This window comes from Ptiloglossa arizonensis, chromosome 6 (assembly GCF_051014685.1).
Source record: "Ptiloglossa arizonensis isolate GNS036 chromosome 6, iyPtiAriz1_principal, whole genome shotgun sequence".
NCBI classification, from domain to species: Eukaryota; Metazoa; Arthropoda; class Insecta; order Hymenoptera; family Colletidae; genus Ptiloglossa; species Ptiloglossa arizonensis.
In genome coordinates this window covers 20,030,157-20,052,367 of record NC_135053.1, presented here as the reverse complement: position 1 = coordinate 20,052,367, position 22,211 = coordinate 20,030,157, and the positions used below count along the sequence as shown (strand labels likewise).

General features: G+C 41.9%; 5 protein-coding genes across 11 annotated transcripts; all 5 read right to left on the bottom strand.

Annotated features, from left to right (window-relative positions):
* Positions 1 to 232: 232 nt before the first annotated feature.
* On the bottom strand, positions 233 to 1,317 carry LOC143148300 (uncharacterized protein KIAA1143). The gene is made up of 3 exons (XM_076314507.1): positions 1,130 to 1,317; positions 695 to 827; positions 233 to 597 (listed from the first exon to the last, which is right to left on the bottom strand). The coding sequence occupies exons 1-3, from the start codon at positions 1,238 to 1,240 to the stop codon at positions 428 to 430; spliced, it is 414 nt and encodes a 137-aa protein (XP_076170622.1). The 5' UTR covers positions 1,241 to 1,317; the 3' UTR covers positions 233 to 427.
* A 427-nt stretch (positions 1,318 to 1,744) lies between these two features.
* Positions 1,745 to 5,753, bottom strand: LOC143148192 (uncharacterized). 4 transcript variants are annotated; one of them, XM_076314229.1, is made up of 5 exons: positions 5,291 to 5,753; positions 4,605 to 4,715; positions 4,099 to 4,329; positions 3,760 to 4,020; positions 1,745 to 3,441 (listed from the first exon to the last, which is right to left on the bottom strand). In XM_076314229.1, the coding sequence occupies exons 1-5, from the start codon at positions 5,519 to 5,521 to the stop codon at positions 2,200 to 2,202; spliced, it is 2,076 nt and encodes a 691-aa protein (XP_076170344.1). In that variant the 5' UTR covers positions 5,522 to 5,753; the 3' UTR covers positions 1,745 to 2,199. The 4 variants fall into 4 exon arrangements, with proteins under 4 accessions (XP_076170344.1, XP_076170345.1, XP_076170347.1 ...); XM_076314230.1 differs by having other exon boundaries at positions 3,763 to 4,020; XM_076314232.1 differs by having other exon boundaries at positions 5,423 to 5,753.
* Positions 5,754 to 5,896: 143 nt separating this feature from the next.
* On the bottom strand, positions 5,897 to 9,532 carry LOC143148194 (uncharacterized). Of its 4 annotated transcripts, none has more exons than XM_076314236.1 (3): positions 8,278 to 9,532; positions 7,624 to 7,791; positions 5,897 to 6,357 (listed from the first exon to the last, which is right to left on the bottom strand). In XM_076314236.1, exons 1-2 carry the CDS (start codon positions 8,547 to 8,549, stop codon positions 7,647 to 7,649), a joined length of 417 nt encoding a protein of 138 aa, XP_076170351.1. In that variant the 5' UTR covers positions 8,550 to 9,532; the 3' UTR covers positions 5,897 to 6,357; positions 7,624 to 7,646. The 4 variants fall into 4 exon arrangements, 3 of the variants coding, with proteins under 3 accessions (XP_076170351.1, XP_076170350.1, XP_076170352.1); XR_012992432.1 differs by having other exon boundaries at positions 6,281 to 6,357; positions 7,219 to 7,791; XM_076314235.1 differs by lacking the exon at positions 5,897 to 6,357 and having other exon boundaries at positions 7,101 to 7,791.
* A 1-nt stretch (position 9,533) lies between these two features.
* On the bottom strand, positions 9,534 to 12,134 carry LOC143148406 (uncharacterized). The gene is made up of 5 exons (XM_076314709.1): positions 11,258 to 12,134; positions 10,454 to 11,129; positions 10,256 to 10,309; positions 10,046 to 10,197; positions 9,534 to 9,982 (listed from the first exon to the last, which is right to left on the bottom strand). The coding sequence occupies exons 1-5, from the start codon at positions 11,372 to 11,374 to the stop codon at positions 9,569 to 9,571; spliced, it is 1,413 nt and encodes a 470-aa protein (XP_076170824.1). The 5' UTR covers positions 11,375 to 12,134; the 3' UTR covers positions 9,534 to 9,568.
* Positions 12,135 to 12,264: 130 nt separating this feature from the next.
* On the bottom strand, positions 12,265 to 16,324 carry LOC143148193 (uncharacterized). Its single transcript, XM_076314234.1, has 3 exons — positions 15,494 to 16,324; positions 13,710 to 14,502; positions 12,265 to 12,878 (listed from the first exon to the last, which is right to left on the bottom strand). Exons 1-3 carry the CDS (start codon positions 15,566 to 15,568, stop codon positions 12,415 to 12,417), a joined length of 1,332 nt encoding a protein of 443 aa, XP_076170349.1. The 5' UTR covers positions 15,569 to 16,324; the 3' UTR covers positions 12,265 to 12,414.
* Positions 16,325 to 22,211: the final 5,887 nt, after the last annotated feature.

Genomic DNA, 22,211 nt, shown 5'->3' with positions numbered 1-22,211 from the left:
AACTTTTTCTGGCATTTCCTGTAATTTTCTGCTACGTATTTATTACGACGTTGAGTTTACAAAAAATTATTTTATATGCATAGATAATAAAATATACAATTTTATTTATTTTAAAATGAAGTTTGATTTATTAGATTTCATAATTCCTAAAATTCATTAAATGTACTCTATGTTATTATTAAGAAATACAGTTAAAATTCTATTTACAATAACAATCTACAAATAATATTTACATTCAAATATATACATATGAATAATCAACATACAAAATTCTGACATTAAATTCTATATTATATAGAATACTATCCAATCACAAAGATGTAAATATTTTGTCACAATAATTATTACGTATCAATTTATGTACTTTATACAATTAAGTTTTGTACATTTAAAATATATTTCAATATATAATTTCACACACATAATACTAAAGATAATCATCATCATTATCATTGAAAGATAATATAGCCTTCTCTTGTTTTGTTTTTTTTATCTTCTTTTTCACTGGCTTAGCTGTAGTATCTGATTCTGCTTCCACTATTTTGCTTTTTCTGAATATAATTCGTTTAGATAAATCTGCTGGAGTATTAGCTTCCTCTATAATTTAGAATCCATACATAAATTGTCTTTTAATAGACCTATTTATCATTACCAGAATCATAAATATTTTGATTAAAATAAAATTTATCAATACCTTCTTCCTTTTGTTTGTTAAATGCTTCTGCTTCTTCTGCAGTTAAATCACCAGAATTTAATATGACCACAACAGGCTTCTCTTCTGCGCGTTCTTCTTTATCATCATCCGAATCTTGTGGTAACACTTCTCTCTGTTGAAAAAAATCAATTAAATGACTATTACCGGTTATAAACAAAGACTAATTATAATATATTTATAATATATTATGATTTCATTGTGAGTAATATGTTATAACCAAGACAAATCATGAAAAAATGGAAGCATTGTACATATTGCCACAATTAGAGTTTTGTAATATCAGTGCTCAAAATATATTGTGAGCATTATTAACTAAAGAAAATTATTTTTAAAGTACAAGTACATTCTTATATTTACCATAGCGATTAAGCAATTATTACTATTTAAGTTTAAGTGAAAAACAGTAAACATTACCTTTGTGTCAACTGTAGGTCCTTCCTTATAACCAACTTGCTCTTTTAATTCGCGCAAAAATTTTGGTTCATCTGGTTTCATGTAAGAAACGTTATGTTTTTTTCTGGACATTTTTTGTTATCTTTACAAATACAAAATACTAAAATATAACCTATCTCGAATGCGTACAAAATAATCCCGCGCATAGCCATAAACTTGCGCATTGGATAGATGGGGTACTGAGATCTTTTTAGCGAAACTCACTAGTACACTGTATTTGATTGGTCAGTATCAATGAAGTCATGGAATATTTGTTTTTTCACTGTAACGTTATTCAAGCGTAGGATTGTTAAATAGTAAGTGAAACAAAAAATGATAGGCAAATTTTAATTTAATATTTCAATGACAGTTCACTTTTACTTGTTGCAAAAAATATATCTAATGAGAAGGCAACGAAATTTAAAAATAAGAAAAAGACAAAATCTTTAAAACATTTGCGCGTAACTGACCGAGAGTGCGTTAAGTTTAAATCGTCGTAAAAACTTTTGTTTATTTTTGGCTTCTATCTCGCCATCGTAAGGACTTACAGGGTAATTATATCACTTTAATTTCGAAATAATACAGTTTGATAATCTATACTTTTTACGATAACGATGATATTACTATTAACGTTTACCACAGTTTATAACTGTTCTCGATTGATTGCACAAGTAACAGGCCATAAAAATTTTAAAAAGATTTTGAAAGCGCCGCGAGCCACAATACGTCGGTATCAATCATCCAGAAAATATTGTTAAAAAATCATTCGTTGGTCAAGCGACAATTCAGTGAACCAAACATTTAATCAATCGTGTATTCCCAAAAAAGTTTCAAAAAACGTGGTTCGCTCTGCTATCGTTCGACGAGTACAATACTAATTTCCCCTATTCGTCTCAAACCGCTTTCATTGTCACGATATAAAGCTGGATACAAAGATTTAAATGCAAATGAATTCGACGTACGATTAACACCGTCTCGTTGTCGTTCAGGAATCTGATACGATAAACATACGAGTAATTTATTAGATTACGGTTTCCAACGAGAGATACAGTTTACAGTCGCGTCACTTCGGAATTGTTTAAAGGCCTTAATTTTCCATCGGAATGGCTAGACCGGCGATGTCGAACTTGAGTATGCGTGCTGATAATGTAACCGCCTTCCTCCTGTCGATTGTGCTTTTCCATTTGTATCACCGGCACGCATCGTGGTGCCGGTCCGTCTAAGCATTCGCAGCTTAGACTGGCGTCCAATTCACCCTGATAAAGCGGTGGTATCAACAGACTTTCGGTGGACTTGGTCGGTTGAAAGTGTCTGCTGGAACTCCCAGAATAAGTGGTGCTGCTGCTCGTTCTCCTCTGCACGGTGCCGGTTGGCGTTTTTGCCCGTCCGTGGGAACCTTTCCCCGGTCGTTCGGCGCTGTGCGTCTTCGTGGTGGCTGTGTCCAAATAGCCGTATCCGAAACCGTAGCCACCGAACGCCTTTGTAGTCAGATTGTCCCAGGACTTTGGTTTGGCGTACTGAAGGCACGGTGGTGGTCGATGATGCACATTCGACGGGTCCCAGTAAAGGGTATCCGTGCTTAGACTGGTCGTGCAGGAAGCGACACTGTCAGCGATGGTCGAAACGTCACTGCTAGTGATGGAATGCAAGCTGTGTCCAGACGTGCGCGAGCAATTGTGCGGTCCGTGTTGCGATTGTTGTTGCGTTTGCTGTTGCGTTTGCTGAGGCTGTTCTCGTTGTACGTGATGATGCTGCACCTGCTGTTGTTGTTGCTGTTGTTGTTGTTGCTGCTGCTGCTGCTGCTGTTGCTGCTGCTGTTGCTGCTGCTGCTGTTGTTGTTGTTGTTGCTGCTGCTGATGATGATTTTGTTCGTTTCGCGCGCGCCTCTGTTTCTCTCGTCGTCGACGACTGGGAACGCAATTCGGGTCGCAGCACGGACTGGCCAGATCGTACGCGTCCAGACTGCCGCTGTCCGATTGTTCCCTGCGACGATTGGCGCTCGAGATGCAGGCAACGCATAAGCTGTTCTGCGGCGGAGCGTGCATAGACGACGGCTCTCCTCCGCTCGAGCACGCTTGTTGTTGCTGGCAGGATTTGTGGGTCTTCGATTTCGCCGGGGTGGTGTTCATTCCGTTCGCTTGATGGTAGCTGTGTCGCGACGAGGCGGTCGTCACCCCCGATTCGCTCGACATCTTCGAGAGGAAATGATGGTGATCGCTGCGGGAACGCGGAGGACCTACCGCCACCAGACACGCGGCGTTTCGTGGCACCAAACACGGTCGTCCATCGGAGAACTGTAAAAGCGACTACGTTCAACATTTTGATGATCGATGACGATATTAAAAATAACACATTTGCACTGTTCCAAGTCCACGAAGCGTGGACCAGTCGCGACGAGCCACCTCAACCCCTACGTCGATAACCGAGTACCCTGTTACGTACTTTCGCTCAAAATTTCTTCACGTTCTCGGCGAAATATCGCAAAATCGCTCCGAACGCTCATTTTTTGGGCAATTTTGTGCCAGTACTTGGTTACTGTTAAACGTTAACGTGGAGCACCCACGTTACGATCTGCTACGACTGGATCACGCTCCGAGGATATTCGAGAATACCACGTTATAAAGCAATAGATGTTCTGTGGATGTTGCCGGTCGGCAACACTGCATCGTCGACGAATTGAAACTCGACGATGGCGACGGTTGACCGGGGTTGCTCGTTATTCCGCTGTTAGGCGTCCTTTTGCGCGCTGGCAGTGAATGAGTTTTCCATCGGCCCATAAGAATGGACCGTTCCCTTTCGCAGAGTCTCTCCAGTTCGCCGAGACGCGATTGGAGGGCACGTTGCAGCTCGATGTAACGCATATGCAATTCCACCTGGAAGAGAGACAGTGAACGTCATTACCGATTGAAGGGCGGCGGGATTGTCGTTCAAGTTCCCAGTAAGCGTCTCACCTTTCTCACACAGTCCTCGAAGGACACGACCATTCGCATCCTGGTATCACAGTTCTTAATGAAATTGACCAGCGTCTTGTGGTCGGCTCTGTCCATTTCGTGACCGTTTATAGAGAGTATCACGTCCCCCTCTCGCATACCAGCTTTGAACGCCGGCCCGTCGTACTCGACGTAGTCGACGTACGTGACCATCTCGATTTCCTGCTCCCTCTTATAATGTATGCCGTAGCTCTGTGAAATGTCACGTGACGTTATCAATAATCATTTTTCGTTGCACGTTATCAATTATCATTTTTATTACAGAAACAATCGGCGGACACAGTGGCAGCTGTTTGCACGACGAGTCTCGCGCAATCGGAAACGAAACGCTTCGTACTCGAAGCGGTCACGGAACGATGGACCGCGATACGTTGCGACCGATCCGCGCGATCAGTACTCTAGCAAGATACGTGTACTCCGTACAGTCTGCAAAAGCAACCGAACACGTGTACCGCGTAGTGCGTTACCTGTAAGGTGAAACCGTACGTGCCATTCTTCTTCTCGACGATAATAGTACGACGACGTCTATCTTCGTCCGTTCGTGTCACCCGATCCGACTTCGACCTCTCCAGCACAGCCTATGAAAGAACACATTACTGTAGCGAGCTCCCAGACAGAACGGTACACATCTCGTCCTCCGAGATTGTAATATACATTTATGTACATATATATATATATATATATAATTAAAAGAAAAAGAAAAAAAAAGAGAGAGAGAGTGAAAAGAAGAAAAAAGTCGCAAATATAGCTAAAGACAAACAAATCTTTCTCTGAAGCGACAAACTACGGACACGTCCTTTCGTTAACGCGTTTACGGCTACCAAGGGAGAAACGTCGCAACGAAAATTGTGTACGCGCAGCCCCCAGAACCTTGGATGACGTATTCTGGGACACTTGGGCATCGGGTTAGCGCGACGATGGTCCCCGTAGGCGGGATTGGACACGAACAGAATCAACAGATAACGGTCCCCCGGAACAGAGACGGGGGTATCGAACAATTCTATACTTCCGAACGTCTCTCGCCGAGCATAGTATACAATGTGCAAATAACACCAATAATATAACAAGAACAAGAACAACAATAATAATAATAATAAAAATAATAACAACAACGAAAAGGTGCAATTGTTAGGTAATAAAAGATTCAACACACGTTGTGCAACCCACAGAATTTCCTTGACCACGAAAAACAACTCGAAATGGGCAACAAGAAACTGCTCGAGGAAGGCTGTTTCAGCAAATAAAAATCATTCTTTCGATACACGAGTCGATGCAATAACATTACACATTCCACGACACCACTCCATTCCTCCTCGTCGCTGTTCTCAACGCCGGCCCGGTGCTGTTGCCCGGCCACCTCCGTGTTCTGCGGCGAGTTGTTCATGATTCCTCGGGCGCACGGGAGGGTATCGCCCGCAGCACAGTGGCGGTCCGCGGTCGTCGCGACCGTGTGGACGTACTACGCGCACTCACGAGCCTCACTTTACACGCGTCGCTTTCTCTTTGCCCTCTCATCGTCGTTACACATTTTTCGGGGCGACGTTACCGCGTCGCAGGCCAGCCACCGAGGTTAACGCGCGTTTAGGCGCGATTTATATACGCTCTTTTTATTGTCATCCTTCCTTTCCCCGCCGTTACCGGGCAATGCGCCTGCCCGACAATATCGGCTTACAACCCCAGTCCGTGCCCCCGTGGCGGCAGAGGGTGGCGGGTGGAGAGAGCAGGCGCAGTCTCGTCCTCCGTGTTCCCCCTCCTCTCGCGCTTTTCACCCCCTTCCGGCACCTTTTATCACCTACCTCTCCTCCTCTCCCTACCCTCGCCGCGCGTACCCACGAGACAGGAATAACGCCCGGCGTGCAACGTCCTTGCAGTCGCACCGTCATTTTCACCATGGCACGTGTCAACGGAACAAGTCCCCGGCCGGACGATCGATGCCCACGGTGGCTCCGCTGTCGAGTTGTCGCGACTTTTCCCTGTCGAGTCGTCGCTCCGGGCGTATTGCAGGCTCGTACGCGTTGTATGTAAAGGTCGTGCGAAGGGACACGACGACGATCGAGTTCCGTTCTATCTCTTAGGTCAGTTTATGTATATGTACACACACTTTGTACGTCGTATTTGGGGCAAATATTGTGGCGCGGTCCTTGCGAGCTTGGTTTGTTCGGTGTACACATTTCGACCCCTCGTTTGGGTTCCCTTCAGTAGATAAAAATCGATCGATACCTGGAAATGTATACGTGTAAATGTATTATGCGGGAACAGAAGTGAACGAGGGATATATGACGGAATGAAGGAACGAATAGATACTCGAGGGGCGATGGTGAATAGTATTAATTGGGCAAACGGGGTAAAAGAGAAGAATGAAATCTTAAAAAGTGTTGAAAAGTATATCGAAGAAGGTACCGTTGTTTGTGCGGTGGAGTTTAATAAACGTGTGAACAGTCGTATTGTTTCCAAAATTTTATTATTGTATTTATTAAGATTAAGATTTGTTCTTATTTGAAAAAATTTTGTAGGTACGCATAAGCAATTTTTATGCATCGAAGAAAACCGAAAGTTGTCGAAATGTTTATTTTTTAAAGAAACATTTTTTATTTTTCAAAGATTGCTTATTTATAAAAACGACGGATTGCAAACCCGAGTAATATTTAAGCATTTGTTTATACTCATCGTCGCTTTGATTTTACAACTAGTATCGTCCGAAAAGCACTGGTCCCGATGATATACTTCTCTTTTAACCCCTTCGTGCCTGCACCTAAATGCAGTCAACATAACGAGTATTACAAAAAAGGGAAAATAAAAAAATTACGCAAATTGGTTTCACAACTGTTTTATCAATATATTGAAAAATCTTACCGAACACGATTGCAAGTAATGTACCGACCTCGACGAATAATCCATAAAAGAAAAACACATAGTTGATATTATAATAACAATAAAAATGGTTCATGACTGATAGGCATGAAGAGGTCAAGCCGCAGAATATGCTTGTCAATATTTAAAACACCACATTTGAATCACTGTGTATGAGCGTGAAATAAAACAATAATAATTCTCTATAAAATCTTTCGAAGAATAAACTACCTTGTATCACTGTCGATGAGGTCTTTATTTATTGCAATTAAGAGTATCTATTCGTTCGTACGCGATGATACGACGAATAATCGCGATCTATTATTATCCAATAAAAAATCGTGCACAAATGAGTGCTTTGACACAAATGAAACGTCTCTGTGCGATGATGTCCCGCGTTCACTCTCGTTCTCCCGCTTCACGACTATTTCCATTTCGGTAGTTCGGTGAATGTACTTCCAACGACGAGAATAACACGTCACATCCCCGCGGTCGCCGCAGTTCGATGTATTTTTACGAACGTTGCGGGTAAATAGAGAAATACGCGTGTACACGGTGAATAAAAAACTACGGGAGATCCGTGGAAAGTAATCGCGATACATGGTAAATACAAGGGTACGTTACGTAATAGGTCACCGAATTTCTCACTGTTCCGACAGCTACTTCCTTTTCTTCTTCTTTTTTTTATTACTCTTCTTATCGCTGGAAACATCTTTCATTTCATACACGGATACAGTTTTGACATCCTTCGGTACTTTGAACGGTGGTAGAGGCGGAGGTTTTGGTTTCGGGACCGGAACGTGTCTATCAGGTGCGAATTATTGGGAAATTAAATAATAGGAGAATATATTTCTCGAGCAGAGTCTTGTTTAATTTTCTGGAAAAAATCTCTACGATGTACAATTTACACGTGGATTAAAAGATGTCAGTAGAAATGTGACTGATCCACGATCGAAGCAATTTTTTTCGTGCGGCTAAAAAGTACAAAATAAATTTTGGTGAGGACACAATTTATGTTGAATGAGAAACAAATGAATAAAAATAGGTCTTAAATGTTCTATTTTCAGTTTTCTGTATTGATTCTGTTACATTTTTTTCGGGCTTATTATTGTGTAATGAGAAGTCAAACGAGTGTTTCGCGAACTTAACCTCTCGAAAGAAACAGAAGAAGCGCGATCGTGTTGCTCAACGTTCAAACCTTAAGCCACGGATAATTAAATCGAAAACATTTTGTACTACAAATAATTTCTACCGTATTCCCGTGTTAATCGAATTACAAAATTTCCTTACTTGAAGCTCATATGTATTTCCTGAATCGATCTATCACGAGTCACGTTAACCCAGACGTTCGATTGGGTTCTTGGTTTCAAGCAGAGCCCTTTGGCAGCGCAACATTCCGCATTGTCACGTTCCTCTTGTTCTCGAAGCTTCTTCTTCCAACTATCCTCCCAATTCCGCAAACGTTCCTGCTCTGCCTCTTGTTCTTTTTGTTTTATGTCCGTCGAATGATCGGGTTTCAGAATCTTTTTCCCCTTTCCCTTTTTCTTTTTGGCTTGTGGCATCGTTTTCACGTTGTTGCGTTTCCGATGTCTATCCTTTCCCAAGGCTGCTCGTTAACTATTACTTCCGGCCGTTTTAATTACGCGAAAATCTCCACTCCTACAGCAGTTAATACACCACTTGCTTTGTTATTCATATCGGGGACCGCACGAACGAGTAACGCTTCCCATTGCAGAGGCTCGCAAAACGTTCTCATTTAGAATCTACGTATGTAGACATACGTCAAAACGTCGAGCGGATAGGTTATCTGGACGTTGAACACGAAAGTTAATTAAAACTTTAAAAACGCGTGTGTTTTAAGGCACGCGTTGTGTAAGCACCGAGAAACGGTTTCAGACATTTTTGTTCGGTTCGTGGGTTCCATGATCGCGGAAAATTTAATTCAGATTTGGTTGTGATACGAATGAGTATGTCGACGCAGCGGAGCGTCCAAACAAAGTGCGCGCGCATTTAGCGACGATTTCATGGCAATCGGGCAGGAACCGCTATGCCTTTGACGCAGTGGTTCTCAAACTGCGGTCTGTGAAAGGAATACGCGAACTTCGAAGAAACAAACGATCCGCATTATATAGGGGGATGAAAAGAAGGTTTTCCATAGTATTCTATTCGTATTAACAACACCAGAAAGTTTAGAACAGTTGAAACTTTTTACATCACTTTTTCGTCTGCTTGAAATCGTTCGAATTGAACGCATGACTTTTAAAAGCAATTTCAAAAGTTTTCGTTCATAGCCAGGTCTCGCCGGTAGACAAGGTTTGAGAAACACTGTCCTAAGCAGTTTCTTACAATCGGACGCAACGAACATTTCGCTGATTAGAAATTCGCACCGATACACTGTTAAAGAAAACTCAATCGTCGTTATCGCACATCACGATAAACGTTCTCGTTACCTCCTATTCTTTCCTTTTTGCATACTACCGTGACAATTCCACAAAGAACATCCTTCCTTTGAGCTCGTTGTTTTTATCTTTCAGCGTGTTGGAAAGAGGCCCCATTCTACCTTCCCACGGAAACGTCATCCTCACTTCGTTTGTCCACAGTTGCAACTGTACTCCTTCACGGGGCAACCGCATTTCTTCACCTTAGACTCTTTGTTCGGTAAATCGCTGAACGATTTGTATCCTTTCAGCGACGTGGGATGGGAAGCAGCGCAACACGACGGACACGCGTCCTCCTGTTGTTGTTGTATAGCGGTCGGGCAAGAAGAATGACACTTTCCGTCGGCACCGATCTGCTGACGTAACGAACTAGACGGTGCGCCGAACTTTACGAGCTGTCCAGGCTTGGGCGCGCAATATGGCGGACAGCTTGCTTGTTGATCCTGTCGGTGCGGCGAGGAGCATGGGCAACTCGATGAATGCTTTCTGAGAATGAATGGAACGTTGAAAAAAAAATTATTCTCGGTGAGTTTCGCGGACGGCAGAGTCGATGGAAGTATTTATAAACAAGGCAAGCCGAGCTTTCGCGTAACCAGAGTCCAGTCGAGCGAGTTCTATACTTTGACCGAACTAACTGGTTCACGGTTGATCCTCTTCAGAAGTCTGTTTAGAAGTTTGACGACGCACCTGTACAGTTGCAGTCTTCCAAGTGTGAACTGTGATCCTTTCGGACCAATTTCCTGACATCCCTTCAACATAGCACCTACCACGACTACATCAATGCATCATCGGACTCCTGACGATCCCTTCCAACGGATCACAGCTCCCACCCAGAAGTTTATCAACTCTGCAGGTACAGTTAGTTCGGTAAGAGTAAGTTTGTACTTCGAAAATCGATTTCGACGAGTCCTTTCGTCTCATCCAATCGTTATTCGAAGAGATATTAACGTCTCAATCTGTCCAGGAAGTCTTCGACGAGACTCATTCCAAAAGGAATCGCTGTCATTGTTCGTAGGATCGAAGGAGACAAAGGTACCCGGGAGAAGCCTGTTGGGAGGGACAGCAGGGTCTTGCACCCCACTCGGGTTGCTGGATCTTGGCAGGTGGCGATGTATACGAAACGGTCGGTGTTGGGCAACAGGTTCTCCTTGCGGATTCACCGCTACCGTCGACGATATTTTTTGCACAGGTGCATTTGACCTTGGCAGGTGCGTAAGAGGCCGATGGTATCTTCTTGCATTGGAAAATGGGACTCTCGTCAGCTCCCTTGAACAAGTACGGTTTCCTGTTGTGCGGTATTTGGAACTGGGTGACGATCTTCCTACCGAAACCGGATACCCTCAAGTAGACGGTCACCCAACCAACGCACTGACCAGTCGCCGTGGTGATCCTGAACGTGTCCTTGATCGTTTGACAGGGATTCGGAATCTTGAACACCTGCTGACTCAGCACAGCGTTCATCAACGCTTTCGCCTCGATCTGATGGCAACCAACCATCATCACGTCCGGTAACACTTCCGGTGGTAGCTTCTTGTAAACGGAGAGTTTGATCGGGAATGTGGACAGGGGTTTCTGTAGAACGACCGATGGCAAAGCGAACAAACAGGATTTTCCCTTCTTGAATATTTGCGTGTCATTGTCCGTACAACCGCAACCGTCCGTCAAGGCGTCCTGACTGACGTCTATGGCCGGCAAACCGAGAATCTGTAATCGCGCAAAACGAATGATTAAACATTGCCTCGAAAGTGGAATGTTTTTCGACGTAGGTTAGGATCGTTGATAATTTTGCTCGAGTTGTTTTCTCGGTTGTACAGGTTAATTCTGGTGGTTACTTGAAAGGAGACACAGGTACAGGCGGGCAATAATTCATCTTGAATGGCCCTTATCATCGGGATCTTGACTCTGTCGACCAAAAACTCGATGAGGAAAAGTTGCTGTCCTTCGTCCATCTTGAATTCGACGCGGCTTTCAAGACCGTCGGCAAGGTGTTGAAATCCAATTAATGGATCGAACAATTCTTTTTTCTTCCTTTTTTATTATTATTTCAATCGAAGGATCCGATCGGTTTGTCAAACTACCAATTTAAATGTACTCGTTAAACGGCGATGTGGAGAAATTTCGAGGTTCGAAACGAGACTAGAGGGCGCTCTTACGCCGGTACACGTGGTGACGGTATAATTCGGAACGAAGTACACCATTTGCGAGCAGACGGAATTTTCTACGATCGTGGACTCGTTGGTTTGATAATCATGGTGTTTCGATTACCGGTAATTGGCGGTACGAGCCTCGAAATATAATAATTCCCACGCGTGAAAACGAAACGGAAATATGGAGCGAAATATTTTTCGCGTTGACTCTCGTTTCACGAGGATGGTCGCTTCCTGGTCTGGCGCCAATCAGGCCGTGCAAGTATCAGCCGGGCACGGAAGCTATAATTTATTCAAAATTAATCAGCGACTCGAGGTGGTTTCCCGCTGAGCGCCCCTATACTTACGCCGTGATTGCTCAAAGAAGGGATACTTATCGGAACGCATGTAAATCCTTACCCGCGTATTAACGATCCCTGTGATTCTCTTCTGAATTAGAACTTCTATTGCAGACCCGGGACGAAGACAAATTGGCTGCGAACGAATTACAACTTCGTGCGCGTATCATTGTCCAAGGAAACGTGGTCTCACGTTTCAACGGCCCGATACTTTCTTTGTCTGCCGAGTGGGGGGGGGGAATACCCGAGCGCGATCGTAGTTCGTATTACGTATGCTCTACTATGCGCGGGAACGGGTAATTGAAAACCGCTCCGGGGGATTGGAATCGTTGAAATTAGTATTCCATCGAGATCTACGCAACACGAATTCGAAATTTATTTAAAATCGCCCGAACATCGACAATTCACATTCTGGAGTTTATTTGTACACCCCTTCCGTTGGACCCGGTGAGCCAGAGCGTTGCCAGTTCTGGTTTTGAACCCGTTCGCGATTAACGGATGCCGTTATTTCTTCTTTTTCGTTTTCTTCTTCGGTTTCTTCTTCGCCCGTACGATTTCCTCGGTTTGCATTTCCCGCGTCTCGTGTCTGACCGGTGGTCCTTTCTCGGTACCTTTGGGCGTTCTCATCTCCAGTTGTATGTCGGACTTCTCGTCGGCTCCGACGATGCCCTTCTTCCCGATTCGTAGAACGAAAACGTCGTGATCCGGATCGCGAGAGTCTGGTTCGGTCGTCTCGGACTTCGACGCCACCGTGACCGTCGGTTGTTTGTCCACACCCCTGTCCAAGAGTCCAGACACCTTCAGAACGACCGCCTTTCCACAGGGTTGCGGCGGACCGCGACTGGACTGAATCAGACCGCTTTGGGGCACCTTTGCGCATGCCTCGTGCCCCGAGCCAATCGGAGACGCCGGTTGCGCGTCCGTTTCGGGGACTTCCCCGCTGCTCGTGATAGACTTCGGCACGTGGTCTTCGTTTCAAATAGAAATGAAATTAGTTTTGTAAAAATTACGAGTGAAGTAGAAGTTCCAGGGCAGTGAGAGTGGGAGTCACTCGGGGGGGGGGGGGGGGGGACGATCTCGATGTATTTTGCCTTGGTAGACCGCCATTTTGTCATACTTGTGTATTATTTTAGTACGGATGCTAGACAATGTCTTATGCAAGAGTTCGAAGTGAATATTTCGAACAATATTTCGGTCGATTTTCATAGAAAAATGTTTACGCACGTAGAAGATACTGGTGGAGTGGATTTCTCCTAACCTCTTTCTAAGAATCGAACAAAAGTTTCTTTAGTTTGAAAAATTCTCTTTAAAAAGGTATCAAAAACAAAGACAAAAATTTGTTAGGGTGAAGAATATTACTAATTGTACGATATTGATATTTCGTATAAAAATTGTACAAAAATACCAGTTTATTCGAATCGAAGGAACGGTGCTCCTCCTAGCGGAGGAAAAATCCCCACTCTCTAGGAAATGTTCCTCTCTACCAATAAGAAGACTGCAAGACCTTCTGGTCACGAATTTAAGCGCAACGTTCGTACAATCACAGTAAAATCTACGTGTAAACAAAACAACCGAATCTACCAATACGCGAATTCCTAACCTAAATATCTTCCGAATCCCTAACCCAAATATTTTCTAAATCTCTAACCTAAGTATCTTCTAAATTCTTAACCCATATATCTTCTAAATTCTTAACCCAAATATCTTCTAAATTCCTAACCCAAGCATCTTCCAAATCCCTAACCCAAATATCTTCCGAATTCCTAACCTAAAAGTCTTGCGTTCTCCGGGCAACTAACCAGGCTTTTGTGTGGCCCCCCGTAGTTCCCCGCACGGGCTGCAAGGATGCCTCTCCTTGACGCAGACGCGACAGGGTAGTCCCCCAACGGTCACATCCTCGGACGAGTCGCGTTCGATGTCCGCGTCCTTCGAGTCGATGACGCGACACTTGTAGCTCAGCGAGCGCTGATCCTTCTGGTCGCCCTTGAAAACGTACGCGGAGACGTCGATGTCGGGGGGCGCCTCGAACCCGGTGACGATGGTCTGGCCGAACGCGGAGATCCTCGCGTACATGCACACGTTACCGACCACGGTGTCGTTGAACATTAAAGGCACCTCACCGTCGAAAAATTTGGGCGGTGGCGCCATTTTGTGCCAGCACTGAAGCATCTCTTTGCGTATCGCCGCGAAGTGCCTGGACATGTCCAGCTCGCCCTTACCGACCAACACGTCCGGTTTCACGCCAGTTGGCATCTTTTTCTGCACGCAGAGTCTCACCACGAACTCGGTGATCTTGTTCACGGCGGTGGCTTGATCGATGGCGAACAACACAGACCTGCCCGCGTAGAAGTACTCCATGTCGTCGGCGATACCCGCCTGCGGTTGGAACATCGGATCCATCGGGGTTATCTCGATGCTCTCATCCAGGAAGTCGATGGAGATGGTCGTGGGTACGAAGAATATCTCGTTGAGTTTTCCAAGACGGTCGCTGACCACATGGTGCACCAGAAATTCTATCAGAAAGAGATACTGTTCCGGGATCCCCGGTAGGGGGTCATCCCGGCGACCCAGCATCGATGGATCTTCCGATTCCTTAAATAAACGAAGACAGATCTCGACGAGGTTTCAGGATAATTGACATTCGACACGATGCCTTCTGATCGCTTGGAAAGCAATTGGTTGACACGGTTGATGCAATTGCATTTTGTAAGATTGTATTTTTGATTAGAGGTAATTTTTAGGAAGTACACTTTTCGGAGAATATTTTGTATAAAATTGTTCGTAGGAAATATTCTTCGTAAAGTATTTTCGACAAAATGTATCTTTTATTAAATATGTTTTTCAAAATGTGTACTTTGTAAAATTGATTTTTACAAAATGTGTACTTTGTAAAATTGATTTTTACAAAATGTGTACTTTGTAAAATTGATTTTTACAAAATGTATACTTTGTAAAATTGATTTTTACAAAATGTGTACTTTGTAAAATTGATTTTTACAAAATGTAGCCTTTATAAAATACTTTTTATTTTTTTCATAAAACAAGGCCCCTCAAGTATGGGCCCCCTCAAGTGGAGAGTAATGATATAACAGCTTCCAGTCCAAAAAAATTGTACTCAAATTTTCAGATCACGAGATATATTTCTACAAAATTTATCTTCCAACGAATATTTTTTACAAAATGTATCTTTCATCAAATATTTTTTACCAAATGTATCTTTCGTCAAATAATTTTTGCCAAATGTATCTTTCATCGAATATTTTTTACAAAATGTATCTTTCATCAAATATTTTTTACAAAACGTGTGCTTTGTAAAATTAACTTTCACAAAAGATATCCTTCATAAAATACTTTTTACGAAATTATTTTTCACAAAATAAAATAACCAGTAATAAATACTCCTAAATGTGGGGCCCCTAAAAAATGGGCCCCCTCAAGTGTAGGGCAAATGATACAACAGTTTCCAGTCCAAAGAAATTGAACTGAAACTTACAGATCGCGGTACATTCGTATTGCAACCATTACGAGGTCTACAACACACTTTAACCTTCCCTTAAATACGATTCATTCGGTTGGAACTTACAAGCGCCACTTCCGAGTCGTTCTTAACCTTTTCCGTTCGCGAGGTTTTCTTCCTCGAACGACTCCCGCGCTCCATAGACGCGAGATCGCCGATTCGTTAGAGACATGGGACCAACGAGTGGACCAACGACTGCCGAAGATTTTTATCGGTCAGCTTGCACGAAATTTCCTCGACGTTACGGTTACGGGGTTATGGGTGACCATTTCCGTGAAGTTCGCGAACGATTCGGTGTCCCGTTCGCGCGGGGACGATCGATCGATCGAAACGTAGCTCTCAGGCGAGACACCGTAACCTTGGGGAACTGGTTTGTCCTGATAGTAGATCGTGTCATTAAAACGTAGTCGTCGGCGATTACGCGCGCCGCGTTACCATTTATTCGCGGACGAATTGAATATCACCGCGGCGAGATGTGCAATTTCGAAACGCGACGATGACGCGTCGAGGCGTCGTGCTTTCGTCACCGATTACACGCGGATTTCAGTGTCCGCGATAAGAGAGCAGCGTGCAACCTCGATAAAATTCCGTCGAGTCATCGATTCGGTCGTGTGACCCTGCGAATCGTCCGATTTTCCACGAACTGAAAACTTCCACTTTCCTCGAGAAGTGTTTCCTCAGAAAAATGTTTATGGTTGAAAAAAATGTACGTTTCGAAGTGTGCACGGGTGTTGCTCCGATTGGTGTAATTTTTTCGCGATCTAAATGAAGGAGGATGACGCGAGTCGCGTGTGTTGAAATTTTAAACGATTCGATCTCGTATGTACAGACGCGAAGAAGATGGACAAATATTTTTCGCGACGAATTTTCCATTCTACGATAGAACGAAAATGGGAGGGGGAAGATACGTGATTACGTGGACACAAATAGAAGAAGAAGAAGATATTTCCTGGAACAGAAATTTTGTAAGTAGTCGATCTTAAATTTTTTCTACGATATAATTTTATTTATATAAAGTTCCTTTATCCGTTTTTCTTTTTTTTCAGATTGAAATTATGCTCCTTCGATCACCGATGAGAACTCGAACGAAACGAGGCTGAAACGTTTAAAGTATACGAACATTTGAACCCTTGCGTGCCTCGTTATTTTTTTAAATTTAAATTCACACGTTAGAAATACTAATTGTTAACGATCTAGTTTGCAGAACCAGAGCAGCTGAAACCGATCAAAAGGACTCTAAGTCGGTTTATCGTTCCGAATAGTTCCTATCTCCATTGAATACATACGATAACACTTTTTTTTTTCAATATTCATAAAACTCGAATGGCAGTACTGTACACGTTTCGAACTCGATATCGAGAACTTGTACCTCCACGTTATTGGTTCTGTTACTCGAACACTGTTGAGTCTATAATCGGCTTCAATCGATCCACCAAAATGATCAGGCGAGCTCCGTTTGGATTAATTTTACCGAAGCGTGCACGTAATCCTCGAATTACACGATAGATTAGCCATGTAAAAGTTTTCTGTAAATTCGAGACTAACGTAAGATTCTACTCTTTGTAATACGAAACGAGAGATTTATTTTATTTATTTTCATATTCATTGTTTACGTGTAAAATAATCCCACTTATAAAATAATCTTACTTGCAAATGTCAATAGTCTCGTTTCTATGAAATTGGTCCCTTTTTTATTTTTACTCGTTTCTTCGTAAATTGAATCGTAAATTTAATAAAAATTTATTTTCATAGTCATCGTGTACGTGTCTTTCGTGAGTCTACAATGGAATAGAAAATTTATAAAAATGAAATCTAATGTCGTATCTTGTTTGCTAATACAGAAAATAATTATCCACGTATTTCTCCCACTTGTGAAATAATCCCACTTATAAAATAATCTTACTTGTAAATGTCGATAGTCTCGTTTCTATAAAATTGTTCCCTTTTTTATTTTTACTCGTTTCTTCGTAAATTGAATCGTAAATTTAATAAAAATTTATTTTCATAGTCATCATGTACGTGTCTTTCGTGAGTCTACAATGAAATAGAAAATTTATAAAAATGAAATCTAATATCGTATCTTGTTCGCTAATACAGGAAATAATTATCCATGTGTTTTTCCCACTTGTAAAATAATCTCACTTGTAAACGACGATAGTCTCGTTTTTATGAAATTGATCCCATTTTTATCTTTACCCGGTTTTTTCGTAAATTGAATCGTAAATGTAATGAAAATTTATTTTCATAGTCATCGTGTAAGTCCTTTCGTGAGTCTACAATGAAATAGAAAATTTATAAAAGTGAAATTTAATATCGTATCTTGTTCGCTAATGCAGGAAATAATTATCCATGTGTTTTTCCCACTTGTAAAATAATCTCACCTGTAAACGACGATAGTCTCGTTTTTATGAAATTGATCCCATTTTTATCTTTACTCGGTTTCTTCGTAAATCGAAACGATAAATGGAATTTCGAAATACCCTGTAAATCGAGGCTCAAGGGTGACTTTGAAATCGTCAATCGCAAGTTCCAAGAAAGCGACACAGTTAGAGAAAATTGAACGTACGTAGATCTATACTTGTCACCAAAGTGGTTAATTGCCGACTACTCTTTTCGACCGTTTGATCTCTCGAGAAATCTACAGAGATGAGTTAATGTCTCAATTGAACGAAATTAGAGTCTTGATTGTAACACTTGTCCAGAGATGGACATAATTTTTGTCCGAATAAAAATATTTCGAAATTTCCAAATAAAATCTCGATTCAATTTTTACTCGATTCAATTTTCATTCGATTCTTACGAAATATTTGGTTGTTCGAAAAGTAATTTCGTTCTCCAGAATGAAGAATATATAATTTAGTAAAATGTTTACACACTCTAAAAGAATCGTGTTTCATTCTCACCAAAACCTAAACGAAATGACATTCCGAACAACCGAATAGTCTCCGAATCTCCCTACACGGTTAGGATCACGTGATGATCGTGTACACGTGCCGGTCGAGAACTTGACGTTAAACAATTCGTTCCACGTCGTCCGATCGACTCCCCTTGATCAATCCAATTTAAAACTATTGAGTTAAGCGAAAGTTGATGTAATTATTACAGACGATTCGGTGGCACCGATACGAGACTTGGACTCGTACAATGGATCAAAAATGAGAAGGAGGGATTCGTGGACCATTGTGGTCAAGACGAGGGACTGGTACTCGAAACCTTTAAAACCCCAATGGAAACACACTCGAAAGATACAACTGTGCGAGTATCAACGTTTCAATTATCTGTATATAATCGTCACGTGTCTGTGCACCGAACTCCCCGATTGTGCGAAATAACTCACACCCCGGTTACATGAAACCGAATGGACCCCGTTCAGTTTCACGTAACCGAGGACCGTTGTGTTGGATCGCCCGAGAACCTCGTATTTTCGAATATTTTCGCCGTTTCGATGGCACGTATCGAAACGATGTGACGACAATTTAAACAAATAAAAATATGCGATCTTACGAGTAGCTTGCAGTACAAACCTTGAATTTTGCGCACAGTTCGTAAATTTCGACGATTTGAAATTAGAAGTTTCTCGTCCCCGTATTTTTCATCGAAACTCAAAGCCGATGCGGTAGCAGCGATAACCAGCAATCTGACGCCGATTCGTTTATGTTCTTAAGGTCAGGGGTCGTTCATCCTACCCTGACATAATACTAACATTCCTCTCGGTTCGAAGAGTCTCCCGGAACATTAATTGTCCACCGTTTAACGCAATGGAGGGGCACATGCTGCGTTAGGCAATTTCGAGCAATCGAATATCGACCGAACGAATAATTGGACGTCCGAGAATCAATCTACGACAAAACGTTTCGCGTACGACACTAATTTACTAATTAGTCACAAGTGATTTCTAACCTGATTTCTAACGGGACATTGAAAAAACGAGTTCGATTGTCAATCTCCATCCCATTCGTATTACTCTACTCGGCAATTGCAATTAGGATTACCCGTTCAGAGGTCCCGATACAATGATGCCTCGGTTATTGATCAAATCCGTTACTCGGATTCTCGATCGGTGGTTTCTTCAAGGGTGTTCTGGTCTAAATGAAAATTAATCTTTCCAAAGTGTAAGAATACCCCCATAACTCCCTCTTGACTCGAACTTCCATCGTACCTCCTTCGAACGACTCATTTCTCCACCCATGCCTCGCATATCGATAAAATCAGCCGAACATTAAGCGAGGTACTACCGTAACGCACAACTGGTATCTAAACACGTTTCATGGAAGCGAACGATTCTATCGCGTGACGTACCAAGAGTAATTCTTTAAATTAGTATAAATTTGGTCTCAACTGGATGAAAAATTTTCTAATTCGCAGCTCCGTTATGGCTCTTCCCGCGTTCCCAACAATACGAACTATAACACATTCGCGACAGACGACTCGAGGATTTCGCGAATCGTCAAGTCACCGCCATAGAATGCCCGAGGGGGGAAGAAACATTCGAGTAAACACGTCTGCCTTATTTTTACCGCGCGCGTTGATAATAACAATATTCTTTGTACGCGCGAAACGTTTCTGACTTTTTTCACTGTCGATTTTTCAACAGTTCGGAAGTCAAAGTATTACGTTTCGACATCATCGCGGGTCATCGGGGATGATTCGATACGGGTTCTTTTTTGTTTTTATTTCTTCCATCTCGTGTACACTTGCAACGATAAAATGAACCGTTGAATCGCATTTGTATCGGTTCCAAACTCGTAACAACGATTAAGTTCTCTCGCAGATCGAGTAGCGAGTGCGGTTCATTGAAACCGCCATTTTGGTAGCGGGACAAAACCGCGAAACCTCAAAGTTTACCGGTAGGGAACATAGACGACTACATGTTTGAGAAATTACGCGAAACCGACCCACTTGCCTCGAAAATAAGCCAAAGACTTCATCTGGACGATACGAGGAAGTATATACCGGGTGTGATTCATCGAGTCGAGGTAATATCTAACAAGAAGAAAAATTTTAGAAACGAAAAAGTAAGAAAGAATTTTCATCCAACACTTGTACATGTGTTACTTTTATCTTGTAACATGTATTTTTAGAGTTCACGGTGATTAGGTATAGGTTAGGGGCAAAAAAAAAATGAAATTTTGGGAAATTTGAACTAATTTTCATCCAACACCTGTACACGTGTTACTAGTATAGGTTAGGGACCAAAAAAATGAAATTTTAGAAAATTTGAACTAATTTTCATCCAGTACCTGTATATGTGTTACTAGTATAGGTTAGGGACAAAAAAAATGAAATTTTGAAAAATTTGAACTAATTTTCATCCAGTACCTGTACATGTGTTACTAGTATAGGTTAGGGACAAAAAAAATGAAATTTTGGAAAATTTCAAATAATTTTCATCCAACACTTTTACACGTGTTACTTTTATTTCGTAACATGTATTTTTAGAGTTCCCTGAAACGTATAGGTTAGGTACGATAGTTTAAGCGTTTTGTTCGTCGCATTGTTGCGTGAGAACATCTGCGAAATTAAATATCCGGAATATTACACGACCCTTGAGGACAACGTAACGATGTTACGCGATTGTCGAACGCGACCATAAACATATACATCAAGCCGCGCATCGTTTCGTGGACGTAAAAATCACCGTATTAACTCGCTGCGAATTAGATCAAGGTCGAAGCTCTTACTACCGCGAAAGTGAACGCTCATTATTCTTTCAATTACGGTATCGACGCGTCGTGATAGAAAATCGAACGACGTTGCTCGCCACGATTCGTCGATAGTTGGTTAAATAAATTTCGATCCGTTAGATTCCTTCGTAAGTGAACTCTGAAAATTGATATTTAATTTTTATAAAATACCATGTGCTCGTACCGTGACCGTAACGTGTACAATTTTATCCTTAAAAGGGGACTCTCGAAGCGTGACCGTGAGTAGATTTTATATTCGATCATTTTGTGCCTTTTCTCGCTATTCGACGCTAGAAGAGTGCACTAAGATATAAATTAGATTGATGAATGAGGGGAAAGAATTTATAAAATTGATCGTATCCATAGAATAGAAAAAATGTGGGATTTCAAGTGTACAGTATTTCATTATAAGTGTATAAGTAATTGGTAATTCTGGTGTTAAATAAACCAAGTAACCGGTATTTAAAAATATTCAAACGCAAGTACATACTGTGAACATTAAATGTAGATAAAACAATTTAGGACGAAACGTACTATGAATCTAGTGTCAAATGAACGAGGTAACTGATATTTTAAAAAACATTAAAATTAATGTGCATACTTTGAACATAGGACGTCAATAAAATAATTTAGGGTAAAATATATTGTTGTACTTCTCGCACTCTCGATACAAATAGTTATAATTATATACTCGAACACATTTCTCTTATCGTTTGGAGATAACCATTTGTCGCTTCGCGTCCAAAACGAAACTTCTACAATACGATTCTCGTATTTTTTTTTTTTTTTGCGAACGAAATTATTTCGACTAGTTCGAGATTAGAAAAATGGCGACCTCGTGTACCATGTATTCGTCGTCCTCGGTGATGCTATTTACAACGTCATTGTGTGCAGAGCGTGCCACATGCATTTTGCATCGAATACGTATCAAGGCTGTGTTATTATAGCCTAGAAAATACGCGTAATAGCCACGAAATGCAAATATCGAGTCAGATGGGACGAGTCAAGATGCACTTCACGCATCCGCGTCTCTAGTCATCTTGCATAATACGGTGGAAACCTCTCTTGTTCGAGCTCGATTTATAACCAATCTTCGATTC